The sequence below is a fragment of the Varroa destructor genome, unplaced genomic scaffold (assembly GCF_002443255.2).
Source record: "Varroa destructor unplaced genomic scaffold, Vdes_3.0 BEIS01000001.1, whole genome shotgun sequence".
In the NCBI taxonomy this organism is placed as follows: domain Eukaryota; kingdom Metazoa; phylum Arthropoda; class Arachnida; order Mesostigmata; family Varroidae; genus Varroa; species Varroa destructor.
The window spans coordinates 44875102-44892634 of record NW_019211454.1 but is presented as its reverse complement, the minus strand read 5'-3'; the positions used below and the strand labels follow the sequence as shown (position 1 = coordinate 44892634).

Sequence of the window (17533 nt, the reverse complement as noted above, 5' to 3'; positions counted from 1 at the left end):
GCCATTTCGACCTACAACGGCTCCTGTAGACTTCCGTTTGCGCGTCAACATCCACAAATTGTGAACTACTCAGTACCTATCTGTGATTGAAATCAGTCTAAACTTCGCCTTTCGAGGAGATGATTTCGCTAGATGGACACTGATGAACTTTCACGCTGTCGAAGTGCTTTTGCTGGCCCTCGCCAATAGAAAGTTAATAAGATCCAATGGCCTAACGATGACGAGATCGAACTCTCTAGCGTAAATGACAACAGGTAATGTTGTTGGTCCGTTCAGCATGGGCGATTACCCACTGCTCTTAACGGCATCTGTACACGCGTGTACGTCTGTACACGGCTATTCTTTGAATCCGGGTGAATCGTTTACTCTCGTTGAGTCGATTAGTAGTCTCATAGAGATATCCACGCCTTATTTACAGAGTCATATTTAATTTAATGTATATAGATATTTACTACATTAACGGTATTTGATATTAGGCTGAGTAATCGTCCATATTATGAAACATCACAAAAATTCAACTCAAGTTCTAAAAACGAAATTTCAAACTCGAAAGAAAATTCCGTGGAAGAACCTCTGAAAAAGGTGATTAATAAGAGCTGAGAGTCTAACTTGTCAACAACCGAGAGATTTATCCTAAAGTGCACGGGTGTTAGCATTTAAATTCGGTGTATGTGAAAACACGGTACTTGTTCACCTCGCTCATATAAACAGATAATGAACAAACGGGTATTTGAGTGAAGTTAAAAAACACCCTTGCTTTCGTGTTACAACAATGACCCATTCGTGTACCGTATTCGTGAACTTGTAATATAAAATGTGTCTTCTTTAATAACGGCAGACGTCAGACAACTAAACCTATTTCGTCGACTACGGCTGAAGTGTATTGTCATAAGTTGAAGAACATAGTAAACTACTGGTATCGAACGACAACGCTCCATTGATTATACACTGTAAAAATGCACGAATTACAATTCAAGGCGTTCTGTCGTGCATCAGACTTGTCAGACCCCGGTGCCTTTACAAATCAGCATTTTCCGCAACGTTTTAATAGGGAAATTGTCTAAATCTCAACACTGTAATTTCCCTTAGAGACTCTTGTAGCTTTGACCCGCACAGCGGATTTCACGTGACTTCTACGTTAATAATTAGTTAAAAACTTCCTCTTATGGCCAGCGACCTCAAAATGCATTCATAAAAACAGACATCTTCTACTTATTAAATGCTGCAACAAGTTTTCGCTGTAGAACAGTGTAGCCGAAATATATAGAACGATTTCGGTTGATCTTTTTCTGCTTAGCTCGTTTTTATGGAAAAAAGCTATGACAGCAGTTTCATGTTTACCGAGTGTATTAAAGAGCGTATAGACGGAACCAAGCTCGTATGCCCTAGAAATAAGAGATTGTATTCTAATCCACGGAGAATAAAAGAAAACTAACTCTATCAGAACCAGTTAATGTATGCTTTGTTTTAATGTCTATTATTAATATAATAATGAGAATTTTACAAAAGCCCCATTTTCGGCTTTCCGTAAAACAAAGCTTCAAGGCACACATATTTTAGATTTCTAAAATCATCAAAATTGTCTCCTTCTTATCGAGAAAATTGTCTATATTATAGCTAATTTGCGTATATTCTATCCGTTGGGTAATCTATACCCTCCTTCCTAGTCGTGAGTCATAGATCACTTATGATGTTTCAGTTTTTGGGTGAATCATTTTATCGACAAATAATCTCGATTTCGCTACTACGTACTTTGGAGGGTCTAATATTTTACGTTATTTTACACGGTTGCGCGGGTTCACTTTTAGCCTACAGCATGCATCAAGGATAACTTTGATAATTTTGAGAACATTTATCATTTGTTCAGGATATTGTTCATTAGCATCGAATCGAGCAAGAAAATCGCAATCTTATATTGTCGACTAGCTGAGTTAACTGAGAGAAGTTTCATTATAAAAGCAATACGTTCAGATACGTACGGGTCACCCATTTTCATCACGAAACAAAGTTTCTCTATGTGACAGACTTACAGCGTCTGAAAAAAAAACAGCGTCACCTGATAATGGAGCTTCAAGTCATTAACAAAATGGTGCGTAGGATGTCCCGTGATCACCTGATGTTCGTCGCGTTCCAGTCCGATAACGATTTAGACGTATCATTGTTCACAGCAGACGATACCGAAATCGATGTTTTGCAGGTAACTGAGCAAATTGGTCACCTCAGCACGTTGAACACAATCTTTGTCATCTTTTTAATTATTCTGCGATTGAAGCACCTATATCTTCAGGGGTTTATTTTTTGAAGGAGTGGGAAGTTCGAGCTGAGGGAAAAGATTATGACGCACTCGGCAACGACTGACGTGAAAGGTCTCAGAAAAAAAGACCCTAAAAATCGTCTTAGTAACGAACTATACGTAACTTGAAAAACCACCAACTTATAGTGTCCGCTGCTAGTCTTCTTAGGCTAGTCTGATGCGCCGAAGAAGCTGGATAGCTCAGAAACGTAGGCGGAAAAGTTTGAATAACTTCTTATTGATCAATTTCAATGAGAGGTTAGATAGGCTAATATTACGTACTTGGTAATAGTTTTATGGAAACGACCGATACCAGATCAATAGACAATGAAAATTCTAGAAGTGACGTGAACAGTAACGTCAGATTCACGTGGTGTTTGGGCTCGAAGCAAAAATTAGAATATTTGGACTGATAGCATGGTAGCTATCGTTAAAGTTTATGTTCGTTGGTAATTAGGCTAAATCCGCTGTTAGTTTAGTTTAGTTAGTCAATTTCGGCCTATTTCGATTTCGGTGTGAGCGGATAACACAGGATCTAGGGTTCAGCCTGCTTAGTTTTTGAGCAAGTTATTAAAATGTTCATCAAGATGGCAGCTGTCTTTTGGTCCGCATCTCACTTTTTTATTGACACTACAGGCCTTGCGAAAAAGCCACTTGTTTTATGCAGAGGCGTTGCGTACGTCTGTGAAGAAAACTTTTTAAGGTTTCGCGTCAGTAGCAGATGACTACACAAGTCGTAGAAGCGAACTGCCTAGCAGATAAAGTCAGATTTCTAAAGAAACTTCATCAAGTAGCTAATGAAGTCTGTAAGAATGGAGCACGGAATCCTACCCTAGAAAACGCTTATCACTCTTATATAACTCTCAGCATTTTACGATCAGAAGTAAATCAATAAAGCTTATGGCAACAAGCGTCACTATGATATCTTTAGATATAGCGAAAGAGGATGTTAAACAAAATCCATATGACAAGGATATTATAAATAATAGAGTACTTCATTGCTGTATGTTTAAATAGTTACGTGCACTACAGAATGTCTACGGTCTTCCGCAGCATTCTTATGTTCTTTAAAAATAATTCACACATTTTTTCTAAGCCCTAAAGTAATGATGAACTTTCGAACTGTCTTCGCTAGTTCTTCAGCAACCCCGAAGACTGGAAGTCATGCTATATTTAATATAAATCTAGCAGCACACATTAATACGATTGTGTTAGAAGATATAGTTGTAAGCGTTATAGGCTAGCCTTTACAAAAGGCATGGTCTGTAATGATCGAAAACGTTATGGGTGAAGATTAAGCTTTTACTATTTCTATAACGACTACTGTTTTGGTTAAGTTGACGAAGTAGCTACAAAGTGGCAGGGTGAAGTGTGCACATATTTTTCCGCGTTAATCGATTCCGGTAGCGAAATTTAATTGAGTCTTCTTTAACTGAGTAGTCTTATACGTGTTGAGCTGATTCTGCTTAGACTGAATAACACACTAATGGAAAAAATTAGAAAAACGTTTAGCTCTTTTTAATCTTCTAGTACTAGAATCGTAACTAAGCATATTTCTTTTCGATGACATACATTTGTAGGGAAAAGCTTCACAAACAAGTCATCATCTATATTGTTATCTTTAAATTTACACAAGATGCTATGAAAAATTCAACTCGTCTCACATTAGTATTCATATGTATATTCATTTATCTCGCTCTCGAAAAAAACACGATCTGGAATATTCTTTCTCATAGGTGCGTCCTTGTACAGTGATCTATATCCACTGCGTGTTCAAATGCGTTATTGCAAACCATCTTTACCATGTACTGCCCGAATATTGAGTTGGCGCGCTGATGCTACTTTAAAAATACCGCTTGTTGTGCGCTGTCCGTCTGCACAGTTTCGTTGTCAGCATGTTTTGATTTTTTTGGGCCGACACTGTGTGTGATCGCAGTGTTTGAATTGCTTTGCAGGCGGTTAGCTTGTGGTATGTGACTGCCTGTGGGTAACAGCGGGACAGCGAGATCAGACCCATCTCCAACCATCTCTTCACTCATTTCGTCACTGTCCGTGTTTGTGCCAATCGTCTAACGGTTCATCCAATGTACCCAATATGCGTCGGTGATATTAAAATCGCCAGAGGGATTGTTATGCGTGTAGCCTATTTATGTCCATTTTCTTGATCGTCGTTGTCAGAAAAGTTTCACTTAATACCTATTGAAGTGGGTTAGTGTTCACCAGAACTCTATAGTATAGCTTTCTGCCATTGCGTTTATTGCTGCGATAACCATGACCGAAGGACCGGCGCCAACGGTTGTCTGGGAGGCTGCCAAAGAAAATATCCAACCACTTCGTCGGGGTCGTAATATTACCTTTCTTACTGAGGCTCTCACGATGAATTCGGACATGCTAGAAGAGAAAAAACGGTATGAAATAAGCTTATATAGTCATATCAATAACAGGAGTGGTAATTAGGAACAGACAGATTCTAGTGACACCTCTATTCAGTTACATATTAGTTCATTTTCCTGCATTTATTATTAGTTTGTTCTGTCAAGTTCTTTACTAACCTGTATCTGATTAAACATAATAAATCATATCAGTTGTTAATTCGTAAGAAACAATCACAATGCACGGAGGTAAGTGTTAATCTCATGGCAGAAAGTGTTACTAATTGAAGGAAGCTCTCAGCTTGAGTATTAATATATAGTTGCCTTATAGTTTTATGCCGTTTTCCCATTGTTTATTTTGTGTATTGCAACGAAACGTCTTCTTCTTTACTAGGGGTTCGTGTTTTTGCTCTCCATTGGTTTTTTGTGCATTTATTTGATATTTTAAGAGATTTCCAGACTTACTAGAATATTGAATATAGAATATTGAAATAATAGAATATTGAAGATATTTCAAAGTATGGAACTTTAGACTATGGGTGTTTCGTTTAACATAGGTCGCTGTTTCAGGGAATTCGAGGAGGCACTTCGAGCATATGACGGAGATGACCCACTGGAGGTTTGGGACAGGTTTGTTAAAGGTGTTGTTTCTTCTGGTAGAGATTGTGGCATCTTTTAAAAGTCTGATTCTATTTATGTCACTGAAATTTTAACATAGTCTCTTCTTACCTGATTAAATCATGGTGGATATCAGAAGACTTTACGACTGTGTCTTTTTCGCAGCGCGCGCACTCAATTTCAGTCCACCCAGCAATTGTGATAACTAAATTGTCACTTATGTAATATTTTGGTTTCTTTTTTCTAAAATGTTTTGGTATTCCTTTCCGTAATACGACTAAAAAAATTCAATCAACGCCAAGGCATAATTGTTGAACTTAAACTGCCCTTTAACGAAATGTTGTCCTATATGTGGCACGTACACTGATACTGTGTAAAGCAAGAGGTTCACCGATAGCCTAATCAAAGTTCATGGGTTTACTACTGCAGCTATTTGACTTGGTTGGAGGAACACTACCCATCAGGACTGCACGCTCTTAATTGGCCACAGCTACTAGAAAACTGCATCTCAGCTTTTATATTGGAACCGGAACATAGATACGACAACGATCCTCGATTTGTTCGTGTTTGGCTCAAGTTTGTAAGTTTACCGTACTGAATTCTTATTATTTTACGTATCTGAACTGACATTTTTGCGATTCTACATTTTAGCACGATGCTAACCGTTAACTCTTTTATAGTCTAACATTGTAAGTCTTACTACCTTTAGGCGAACCTTCAAGTTCATCCCGAAGAGGTGTACAAATGCATGAGCGCTCGCGGGGTTGGGGTAAGATCAGCAGCCTTCTACATTGAATGGTCCAATTTTCATGAGGTGTCGGGGGAACCTCGTACTGCACAAGAAATCCTCGAAAAAGGTGTTCAAATGCTAGCCCAACCACAAGAACAGGTGTTTTCAGCTCTAAAGTTAGTATGTCGGATGTTGGAAGAACAACATTGCTAAACTAAAGTAAAAACGAGAACTGTTATGTCTATTTTCTATTTTATTGGCATTCTTTTGTAGGTTAGTACTTTGTATATCGTATTATTGTACGTTTTTTACACATAGGCAGGGTTTCCCTTTTATCTTTTTACTAAATTCTGCGTCGTTATTTAGGGAGCTGATTCTCCGACTAGCACAAGGGTCGACGAGGCCACAAGAGGAAACCGCTCCTACTGGTGCCGATGATGCAGAGAATCGTAGTGCGTTCTCACGTCTGTGCGAGGCGCCAGGGCAGACTGCTCCTATCGTTAATCGTATCGACGTTACTAGGGCCTCTCGCCATCCTGGAACAATTCAGCAGGTAGGCACCTTCGAATGTATGCGACCCCCTAGGGGTAATCTCCTTGCAGTTATTCCTTAGACGTTTTTTAATCTTTCATAAATCGAAGTTAGAAATTAAAAAAAAATACTGCTATACATTCGTTGTTTGTCAACTAGACAGCCCCGCTATCTTCCGTACGAACCGCTTTTGGTGGAGCAAGGGGCATAAGTCAGTCCAAATTAGCTGTGTTCGTCGACGAAGCTCCGTCGAGAGATGGCCTTTTTACTGGAATGGGTACGCTGGCTGGAAGTGCTTCGCAATCACACAAACTTGGATCCGAAAAAGAGAACTCGAAGAAAACCGGCAAATGGGGACGAGAAAAAATAAGGCAACGTGTTGCTCCCAGGGAGGGTCCTGCTTTCCAGGTTGTACAAGATAAAGGAACTGTCGAAGATAGTACCGCTACTTCAGACTTCGTCACGCCGGCTAAGTGAGTCATGGCATAAGTTCCTGCATATACACTATAATAATTTGTTTTTGTGCTACGATATGATCCCTGAAATTAACAGTAACAGATAATGATAAAGGTAAGGAGAAGATCCTGTCAAGCAAGCGCAGTAGGTGAATCAGCCCTATGTTGACGTCTAAATGTTTCCCTAAAGGTTTCTAAAGGCTTTCCGTCTAAGAAATGTAGTGCTGTTTTTGATGATTTTTCCATGTAATGCGCTTCCATGAGAAAACGATTCCCCTTATACTTGCGATTAACAACGTGTAGATGCTAGAGCGGAGATGTTTACACAGAATATTGACGTGGATGGAATATTTTCAATGACATTCACAAAGTATTGGTGATTTCAGGTCTCGTTTCCCTGTGTATCTTGGATCTGGACTATCAACTCGAACGGACAAGGTTACTGAAATGGCATTATCCCATATTTTTGGAAGATTGGATGCTCCCGATATCAATGAAAAAAGAATGTACGACTTTCTGGCGGTATATGCGGGCACGTGCGAATTTCAATTTGAGGAGATCCGTATGGCACGATACAAACGGCAACAAAAGGCTGCAGCAAGCAGGCAACCTCCGTTACAGGCCCAAGAAGAAACTACAGCCGAGAATAGCTCTACAGGAACAGCAAGCGATTCCGGCTGCACAGAAGGTGGTGGCCTACAAAGCGTCACTGAAAGCAGTACAATACATTCAGCAAAGAATCACGAAAACTCATGGCAGCCCCGTGAAGCTTTCTAGGTTGTTGCTGAGCCCTTAGAAAATTATCCAGGCGAAACGAGTACAAGAGGAATGATTCAAATTCTATGGAGACTTTAATCGTAAACCGGAAGAAAATCTCATCTAACACGAGATTTCTAGGCTACAGCTGAAATCGGACGAAGAATGAAACTTCCGGAATGCTGAGCATCAGTCTAAAACTTTTGTGACTTCAAATAATTTCAGAAAACTTGGAAACGGTCGAGCGTAAAAGCCAGTATTTACTATTTTGTCCGACGTAAGCACTGAAACAACAATCTAACTACATTTGAATTTATATTTATACATGACCATGATGAACCTATGATGAAATATGTATATACTTATTGATATATATATAGCGTTATAAAGTAACGTAATAAATGTGATCACGTCTTCATGGAAAAATACGTATTCTATTCTATTAGAAGCTTTGAAATGATTATAACTAAAACATTAACTTTGCGCCGAATCCGCTAAGTCAGAAAGCTTATACCGATGTAACTTGGACGGGCGTTTAAATTCATGATAAAATACAAAAATATTTTATCAATATTGGACGTTAAATATATCCTTAAATATATGCAGATATAAAGTATACGCATTCAGATATAAAGCTTAGAGCCAAATTTCATGGCAAAAACAGTGCTTGGCATTCTAAACGTAAATCAAGGGTTTGTCAACGATTGCTAAGGTCTTACAAAAATGAATTGTGATTAAAGACACTGAGTAAAGTGAAATCAAAAGCGGGACTATGTATTTATTTAAATTCACTTATGTACACAAACTTTCGTTTTTTTCTAATATACGCTAGAATGAATGCAATAAATGTAGTATAGTATTTTTTGTGATCGGTTATATCTATATATACGTCGATTATATATATATATATATATATATATATATATATATATATATATATATATATATATATATATCAAATCTTTTGGAACTCTTGAAAACATGCGAAGCCCTAGGTAATAGCTGCTGTGCACCTATCTCGTAAAACTAAATATATTTCAATAAAACATGCCCCTTCACTAATTATTAGTAATAGTAGATTTGCATTAAAGGTCCAGTTTTGCTTGCATTCTCTGCAGAACTTGAAAAATTAATCAGTTAAATACAAAATGAACCATGATACTATATTTGCTATACAGCGAAATATTAATTCTAGATATAAAACTAGTCAGATTAAGGCAGATAGGGCACATGTCGCGAAATCATTGAATATGCGAAAATCAAGCGCGTTTTATTAGCGCCTCTCGATTTTTTACCGTATGATAAAATTGATAGTAGTTATATAACGAGTCTACCTGTTATATATTTGATGTAACCACCTTAGTACCGTCCCGTAGTTTTTCACGTAGTTCCCTGAACATAATTCCTATTATTTATACTCAGCGTAACCCCGTTTTTTTTATATAAGATAATCATATTACGCAGATTATATATCACACATACCTTAACTTGCTATTTAAATTTGTCAAAATTCTTGAATTTCTGACCTGAGTCCTTATATTTGATTTCCAGTACTGCACCCGGTATCGCTTCATTGCTTTTTGTTGACTGAGCCGTAAAAAATTGGTTAGGATATCCGGTGCCAGCATATATACTTATTTCTTCGAACTATGAACGCGGCTAGGAATTTTTTATTTGAGTCTATTAATACATTACGTGCGCATATTCTGTCAGATTGTTGAAGATGGCTACATTCATGATCGACACAGTATACAGTGTATCTCTATAAACTATTTTGAACAAAATATCCGGTAGCCATTTTTATAAGTAAGAAGATCACAATGAGAATAGCCTGGGTTCGTAATGTAATTCGTGTAATACGAGTACTTTTAAACAAATACTGTGTAGTCACTACTCCTTGTCACAAGGTCAGCAAATTTTTAGGTATTTATGTTTACATAGGCCCGCTCAAACGAAAAGAATACATTGACAAAAACTTAATTTTGATGAAAAAATATTAAAATCTATACACCTTGGCTACCTTATTTTAAGTTAGAGCAGCTCGATTTCGGGACATTCTATAGAAAATGAAAATAGAATTTATTCTCACAGAAGCGGTAAGCGGAACTTAAATGATTAGGTATATACGTATATATATACGTTACTTAGCCCTCCTTATTTTTTTCTATCTATACATGCTTATATACCAATATATTGATATTGTTTGCAATCATATTAGTTATATAATGTAGAATCTATTCATTTGCAATTTTCAGCATCTTCGGTGCGCCGGGTGCAGCGGTGTTCTGAGTCGACATACTCCGCCTTTTGGCTTTAAAATCATCGCCCACAATTCTGCTTACGGCTTCACCTAAATTTCTATAGAATTTACGAAGGCGATCAGCATAAATAACCATAGGTTCGGCCTGACATTCCTGTAGAGGAAAGAGACAAAAGATAAACAAAATATAAGATCGCTGTAAATATACAAATACTAGATAGGGCAAAAGAAACAAGTCCTTTTCTATTGCTAAACGAAATCTAAGTGAGTTTATTGCCTGTCGATCGGCAACCAATCGTCAATTATTTTTTGTTCACTTTGTTTCATATTACTCAGGAAAAAAATTAGATTTTCAATAAAAACCATAAACTACATACAAGCACACGTGAAATATGTGCATTATTGGTAATTAATTTAATAATAATTTAATAACTTTCTAATCTTTGCACTCATTTTGAACTGACTAAATTTTTTTTATTATACCTCAGAGATAGTGCGTAGCTCCTCTACTCCTTCCACGACTAGTGCATCCAGCTTCAAATGCCCACCCGAATCCGAGTCTTCAGTAGAAATTAGGATCTAAATAATTATATGAAACAAATTATTGACCGTATTCCACATCACTTCGAAACCTGTTCGATGCTCTATTTCATGTTTGTATTCTCTTCATTGGTGCAAGGTATCCCTTAATTGGTTTTTGTCCGTTTGTATCAGGTGCAGAAATACGTGTTTTATTGATAGTAAGTATAATTCCTACCTGATCTTCTTCGCATCGAAGCATACTTCTAGCAGTGGCGCCTGGTTGAGCGGCTGGCTCCTCGATCACTTTCACAATTTGATGGGTAACCGTACCATCATCCCGTGTAACCTCCAAAAGCCGTTCTTCGGGTTCAGGAGCACGCATTGTATGTTCTGGCCACTGACCGTTGACCTAATTAATGAATGGAAAACCTAATATAAATAATGTAACTCGAGTGCAACCTCTTGAGTTTTTGAAATCCCTATGACATAATTAACTCTGGCTGTAAAAAAGCAATAAAGTCTAGTTCGGTACATGACTCAGAAAAATATATGGCATCAAACTATTCTGTGTAATAATAAACGACAGCATTAGAAAATCGATTTGAGCCTAATCAACAAAATAATCTATATTTTGCAATACTTACTTCGCGATTAACGTGTGACCTATATTTTGCAATACTTACTTCGTGATTAACGTGTGTGGTACTGCCAAAGGCACGAATACCTTCACCCTCGTAATATACTTTACAGTAGGCTGTACAAAATGTGCCGATCTTAATTGACGATGACCGACCACCAGTTGATGATCGTGGCCGATTTTTTCGTTCGTCCTGTAAATATATATTTTTGTGCAAAACAATTATGATTATGCTCGGTAAAAGCCTTTTCTTGCTAAAAATAATTATCATTATGATTACATTCATTGCCCTCATCATTAAGACCAGCAGTTGTACCTTATTTCCTTCTCGATTGCACCGGTAGACGGCCCATCCGACAGCCTGTTTATACCTGGACGTGGCTTTAATAAAGACGGTTCCATTGCTTTTCAGCTCTCTTCTGAAAGATTCGAACTCATCGCGTGTACTAAAGCTGTGATCGATCCACTCAACCTTCAAATAAACAAGAAAAAACATCTAGAATTTAGATTCTAGTTATAAACAGTCCTTTTTAAGGATACTTTTCATAGTTCCATCCACGTTATTCATGCAGAAAGCGTATATAATGCGCTCATTTTTATCGTTTAGGGATTTAATAGCAACCGAACTGAACAAAAAAAGTCAACAGTTAATTTGAACGTCATAAATCTACTTCAGTTGAGTGATGATTGCGAGTCATCAATTCTTGTAGTCTGCTGACACTAATCACCGTACTCACAGCTACTCCGTGGTCATTTTGCATATGCTCAAGAAGTTCTTTGCGTCCCTTACAGACGGCAGCACAATTAATATCAACGGTGCACGGGAACTGCATGCATCGCCACTGAGTCTGCTTGATTAACGGGATCAAATCTTCCTGTGAAGTAGAAACAGGGAGATTAGCAAAACACATGCACTGACATCGATATCCGTATTGTTGTGCTCTCTTCGATACGTTTTTACGAGAAATAGAATACGACTACATATTGAACTATATAATGTAACTCAAAAGCTATTTATAGTGCAGATACAAAAAACAGCGTCATTCATTAAATAGATAATTGCAAAAGTGGCACGTCCATTGATATTCACAGAAAAAAACAAAAGTTCCCTTGTAGGATGTTTAGTTTGATATCCTAGATGATTCTATATACGCTAGCTTCTTGTGGAAAACTAATCAGCCCACGGACGTCCAACATTATACAAAAATAATGAAAAATGTCAACACTATACGGCTAACCATAATTGCTTACCTGTTCATCGGGGTGCTTTTTTGCAATATGCAACTTGAGAGCGTACAGTGTGCTGAGCACATTTCCGCAAGAAGGACACTGTCGATCATAGCGGTATTTTGTACCTGTCCCACCGGTTGATGTTTGGCTTGCCGAGGTGTCTTGTTCTGCCTGGTGATCTTCTTCTGTATACTGGTCCTGTGCTTCGTTATGCTCGGGATTCTCGTGCGTTTCCTCTTCTGGCTGATGGTGTATCGTCTGGAGCGGCCCTGCGATCTCATGCGTCACTACGGCCACAGTTTGAACCTGCGTATGGACCTGCTCATGGAGGTGGTCTGGCGGAGCTTGGATAAGCACAGGGGTACCATCGGTATAAACGTAAGAAATATTACTGAAATACGCATAATAGAACAAATTTTCTAAATGGGTTCCTGCAGACATCTATTGTGACTACATCCTCTCAAATGCTGCTTCTCCATTGAAGCAGGTTCTACAAGCGTTAAATTTTAAAATGAGCTTTACAAATTCCAGTTAACCGGACTCTTATATAACTAAAACTGTATTCGTTAAACATTCATTAAGGAAAGTAAATTAGAAAATCGTAGATATCCATGGCTCAAGATGGTTTTAAAAGCCAGTACTTTTGCGGGTAACCACCTTTTTCGTTAAGTGTGTAAAGAATGAGTGTAAATGGCACCAGTGTGGGTTTTTCAGTTGTTACAGATGGCTAGAAATATATTTCAGCGGGTTCTAATAGGCTCCGTACCGAATTTTGGGGCCATTTGATGATCGTTGTTTCGTTTCTTGCTCTTCGTTACAATTATTTTCCAAATGTACGCAATGTACCCGCTCGAATTCCCGTAGAGAGACTTAAACAAACAGATACTTCCAAATACGCCTAAGCATTATCAGCTCAAACTAATTCTAATATCCATGCCTATTCTTCACTGTAATCTCAATCGGCATCATGCGCGGAGCTTCTTTGTTCGTCCTATTCAAAATAAAGCTTGATTGTATTAATGCTAATTTGAAAAAATAATACCTAAAAAATAAGTACTAGTAGCAACAAGTATCAGCACGGTTATGTAAATAAAGCCTCGGCTTTCGCATGAAAAAAGTTGATCCTTAATGAGTAAAACGGGCTAGTAGTAGTTAAGTTTGTTATTACCATTTGTAAATATACTGATTTTTTTTGGCAGTGATAGTCACACATGCGCGTTCCGATCAGCAGAAACCGCTCCAGCCTTTTTTATAATTCATTTTCAGTTCTCTCTTTTACAACAGAAACAGTTACGAAATAAGGTAAACTCTCTCATAATTAAGCAAATTCAGGTAAGGCAATAGACGCCACGTTATTCGGCGAGAATACGGGGCAGGACTATATATATATATATATCACCAAGGTATTTTATTGAACCACAGAAACTGATCATTTAGGTAACAATTTCAAATTGGTTAGTTTTACCCTTCCACTACACTTAGTTCGCCATTTCCATTAAATTATTATCATTCATGAAGGTAAAATTTAGACTTTATTTTACCAAAAAAAAAAACCCTGTCATCCGATTATGCCAAATAAGCAGACCTTAAGTAACATGAGACCTCTTGTCAGTACTAGTTCACTCTCCTAGGGCTCTCTTAGAAAATGATTCTGATATGAAAATACAGCAGCGATAAATAATTAAAATTATGGAAAATTATCATTATATTGATTATTATTATTAAAAATACGGCCGCCAGAATGAGCCATAGGACTGCGAACTTTAAAGCAAGATTTGATCTGATAAATGTTGTTGTGGTTTGGTCAACATCTGTTCCAAGCAATGGAGCACTCATATCGTCATGTCATTTGCGTATGAGGAGAACGCGCCTCTCGACTCTGGATGGCCGACACCAATCACGCAGTTGTGTCGAATAGAAGATTGAAATGGCCTGCGGCTGTCGAACCCTGGCGAAAATAAATAGCCATGTCTAGGGTGTTTATATGATGTCTAGGTTATCATAGTCGGGATCCAGTAACAACAAAAACCCATACACGGGCCATTGAAACTACACACAACCCGCAAAAGAGCGGCTATGGCGCGAACGCTTCAATGCGCGTAAACGTTGTTTGTTAATGAGATGCTCGCGCATACAATGCATACAGACCTTTCGGTTGGTTGACGGTCCATTTTTATGGGTTACGCGTCTTCAGGCACAGAACTCACTCAATCGCTCAATGGCGGCCATTCCTACATTGTCCTCCAATGGTTCGAATGAACGCATTCAAGAATTGGCTGAATTCTCCTAACAGTTCATTGTTATGGAGGGCGATTGCAATTTTTTGGGAGAGGGCCTTGTTAACGACTGTTTCCTGTATAAGCTAATTTTTTTTGGTAAATCATGGAGGACAATGAATCATAAAAACTTCAAATGGGCATTTTTTAGCATTTTATTGATCTGTCAGCCGTGACTAAAAGCTTTAACAACGCGTTGATGAATACTCGGTATATTAGAAAGGCAAGTATATTTTCACATTCGGGAGTCGCTGCACATTTTTGTTAAATGGCTATCAAAGTTATTCTAGCTATTTAAGTATTTACATCTCGGTGCAGTCGGGAACTATGGGCTTTTTTCATATTTCAAGTTTTACGTCCGGTATTGCCGTTAACCATTCTATCAGACAAACGACTCGATGGCTTTCAGCCATTACAAAATGAAGTGTGCTTACGCCCGGGTTCGAACCTAGACCACAACATATGCCTAGGATGAATAGGCAAATACGTTATCTGATAAGCGGGTACGGGGGACATGTTATCCACACGTAAAAGTGGTACACGTGCGAACAAGCAACTACTTGGATGAGTTCAGAGTATCTTGTTATCCCTATCAGCGCAAATTACTTCTGTTTTTACTATTTAACGATGCGCTGTTATTTCTGTAATAGCACGAGAGATAAGAGCGATATAGGCGAAGCCTTTTGAATATTTAATGCAACCTTTGCGGTGACATAAAATACAAATAAACTTCAATAAAGGTTCTTATTATGTTTATATTCTACTTTAAGTTGATTGCATCCGACGTACAGTTGAATTTATCTCCACAAAATACGTCACACATTTACGCACAATCTATTTTTTCCCAGATCTAAAATGTATCCGCACCAATACCTCTACAATAGGCAATACACCATTTGGTAGGTCCAAAATTCTTTATCGTCTTAAATCATAAAAAATCAAATTGTGGCTTATTTGGCTTAGTTGATTCCGCGGGACACATGACGTAATACGTACATTATTATGGCTTAACAATAAAAAAGCAGGTGATACATTAGATGGTGTGAATTTGTAGTATGCTGCTATGCATATATATGGTTGTTGACTCGTTGAAGAAATACGATAAAAGAACATTATTTTTCGAACCCTTACATGACATAGGCGATCTTGATTAATCTAACATATCAATGCGACAACAAAAAGCACAAAAGTGAAGCAAAAAAGCAGTTCCACCTGCAAATGTTAATCCCTTTGCTGACTGAGGCAAATACTTTCTACGGCGGTCATATCACTTTGATGTGGCTAACTTCACACTGATTCGAACCAAAGAGTGCATGCAGCTTTGTGGACGCCGTACAATAGACCTTTTATAATACGATGACTTCATGATGGCTGTTGCTGAGAGGTCTACTTGTGGTTGCGCCCATGAGCGCAGAAATCACGCGATTGACGGTCGAGGCGATCTTTGCAAACCCCTTTTGTACAGGTAACGGTTAAAATGAAAACAACAATGAAATCAACACGTAATTTCAGAAGCTAAGTACTAAATCTCTTAGGGGCGGATTAGAAGAACCGAAATCGCCCAACGTGCCCTATCTTCAAGCGACCTTCATTTATTCCTTGAGGCGTTAGATTTAAGTGATCGAAGAAAGTCGTTATTTGGCGAAAAGATACAGCCACTATTGTTGGGTATAGTATCCTGCTCACCTTTCACGAATCTGTCGCAAGCCTTGCCATTACAATGTGTTGCCTTGTCGACATTACTCTTTCGATAATCATGTTGACATAATCCGCTAAGACGCCAATTGTGGTAGTCACCATTATTAGCAAAAAAAAAGACGCTAGCAAGCTACCCGTTCTACGCATCGGTCATGCTTTTTTTTTTCATTATTTAATAGTTTACCATTTGTGCATTCTGTGAGACCGATATACTTACGCTGTACAGTATTTGGCGACGAGACGTAAAATTGGCGAAAAGGCTAATGCATTGGCTGCGTGAATTGGGGCTATTGTTTCCTCTGCTCCTTTTTTCTTTTTTTAGCTAGGGCAAGCGTCACTGCTTGATACAGTGGAATTCAACTTGGCGACTAAGCGAAGCTTCTAATCAGTCTTCAGAAAGTCTCCATAGATGTGGAATTTGTAAAAAAATACCGTTTCGGTGATCCGGCGAAATCTGAGTTTTATGGGAAAAGCCGTTATTTCTAGCAACTTTATTGGAAATGAATACCATAAAAAATTCGGCATTTTTCCTGTCAAGTTTCGTCTGTTTGGCGTCATTTGGTATATTGGGTTTTCTAAAAACAAGGGACCAATTAGTGGGTATATACGGGATATACAATAAATGTCTTCAGTAATTTTTAAGTCGTGAGATCATGTGAAACCTAATATTGATTCCTTTTAGAATAATAGGTATCTCGTATTGTGCTAGCTCTTAATAACATAACATTATGGGATCATACGAAGAAAAAGTATTCATATTGTTTAGTGGTCCATCCTCTCGAATTTTCAAAGTCTCGCTGTCAAAATAAGTTTGGAAAGCTTTTGAGGAGTGCGCCGGTCTGATTTCCTCTTCTCTACGTTAACATTTATTCTGTGTTCAGTGATCTGTGTCCCATACAGTGTCAACATCGTCTTCCTTTTTCAGTTCAGTTCTCATCGTTGTCGTGAAAAAAACAATGTATTCAGTTAATGTGGAACCCAAAAGAGATTCTCTATGCCGCCAAACAATGACCAATTTAAAATAATGTGTTAGAATACCTTCACAGCACCTCACCGCTCATAAGTGTTATATATGTAGTATTCCTTTAAGATGGTCGCCAAAAAAGCGTCCTATAGTGTACAAGTACTACAGCAATGTGAAAAGCTGGCGGCCAA

At 38.0% G+C, this 17533-nt stretch overlaps 3 protein-coding genes across 9 annotated transcripts in view; 1 reads left to right on the top strand and 2 right to left on the bottom strand.

Moving 5' to 3' along the window:
- Positions 1 to 2472, bottom strand: part of Lgr3 (Leucine-rich repeat-containing G protein-coupled receptor 3) — a 117956-nt gene extending 115484 nt beyond the window's left edge. The window contains exon 1 of one of the 4 annotated variants that reach the window (XM_086987197.1): positions 1980 to 2472. The gene's annotated coding sequence lies outside the window, so the exon portion shown is untranslated. The remainder of the gene's footprint in view (positions 1 to 1979) is intronic. The other 3 variants (XM_022810682.2, XM_086987190.1, XM_086987187.1) reach the window with 3 other exon arrangements.
- A 1721-nt stretch (positions 2473 to 4193) lies between these two features.
- Positions 4194 to 8183, top strand: LOC111242989 (mitotic checkpoint serine/threonine-protein kinase BUB1 beta-like). The gene is made up of 7 exons (XM_022787986.2): positions 4194 to 4701; positions 5236 to 5295; positions 5713 to 5863; positions 5993 to 6189; positions 6380 to 6566; positions 6704 to 7017; positions 7386 to 8183. The coding sequence occupies exons 1-7, from the start codon at positions 4565 to 4567 to the stop codon at positions 7774 to 7776; spliced, it is 1437 nt and encodes a 478-aa protein (XP_022643721.1). The 5' UTR covers positions 4194 to 4564; the 3' UTR covers positions 7777 to 8183.
- A 320-nt stretch (positions 8184 to 8503) lies between these two features.
- LOC111242979 (uncharacterized) lies at positions 8504 to 14660 on the bottom strand. Of its 4 annotated transcripts, XM_086992116.1 has the most exons (10): positions 13990 to 14408; positions 13573 to 13676; positions 13171 to 13395; positions 12426 to 12748; positions 11912 to 12049; positions 11491 to 11646; positions 11221 to 11367; positions 10773 to 10946; positions 10499 to 10594; positions 8504 to 10169 (listed from the first exon to the last, which is right to left on the bottom strand). In XM_086992116.1, exons 3-10 carry the CDS (start codon positions 13184 to 13186, stop codon positions 9990 to 9992), a joined length of 1230 nt encoding a protein of 409 aa, XP_086848242.1. In that variant the 5' UTR covers positions 13187 to 13395; positions 13573 to 13676; positions 13990 to 14408; the 3' UTR covers positions 8504 to 9989. The 4 variants fall into 4 exon arrangements, with proteins under 4 accessions (XP_086848242.1, XP_022643693.1, XP_022643696.1 ...); XM_022787958.2 differs by having other exon boundaries at positions 13171 to 13676; XM_022787961.2 differs by lacking the exon at positions 13573 to 13676.
- Between the last annotated feature and the right edge of the window lie 2873 nt (positions 14661 to 17533).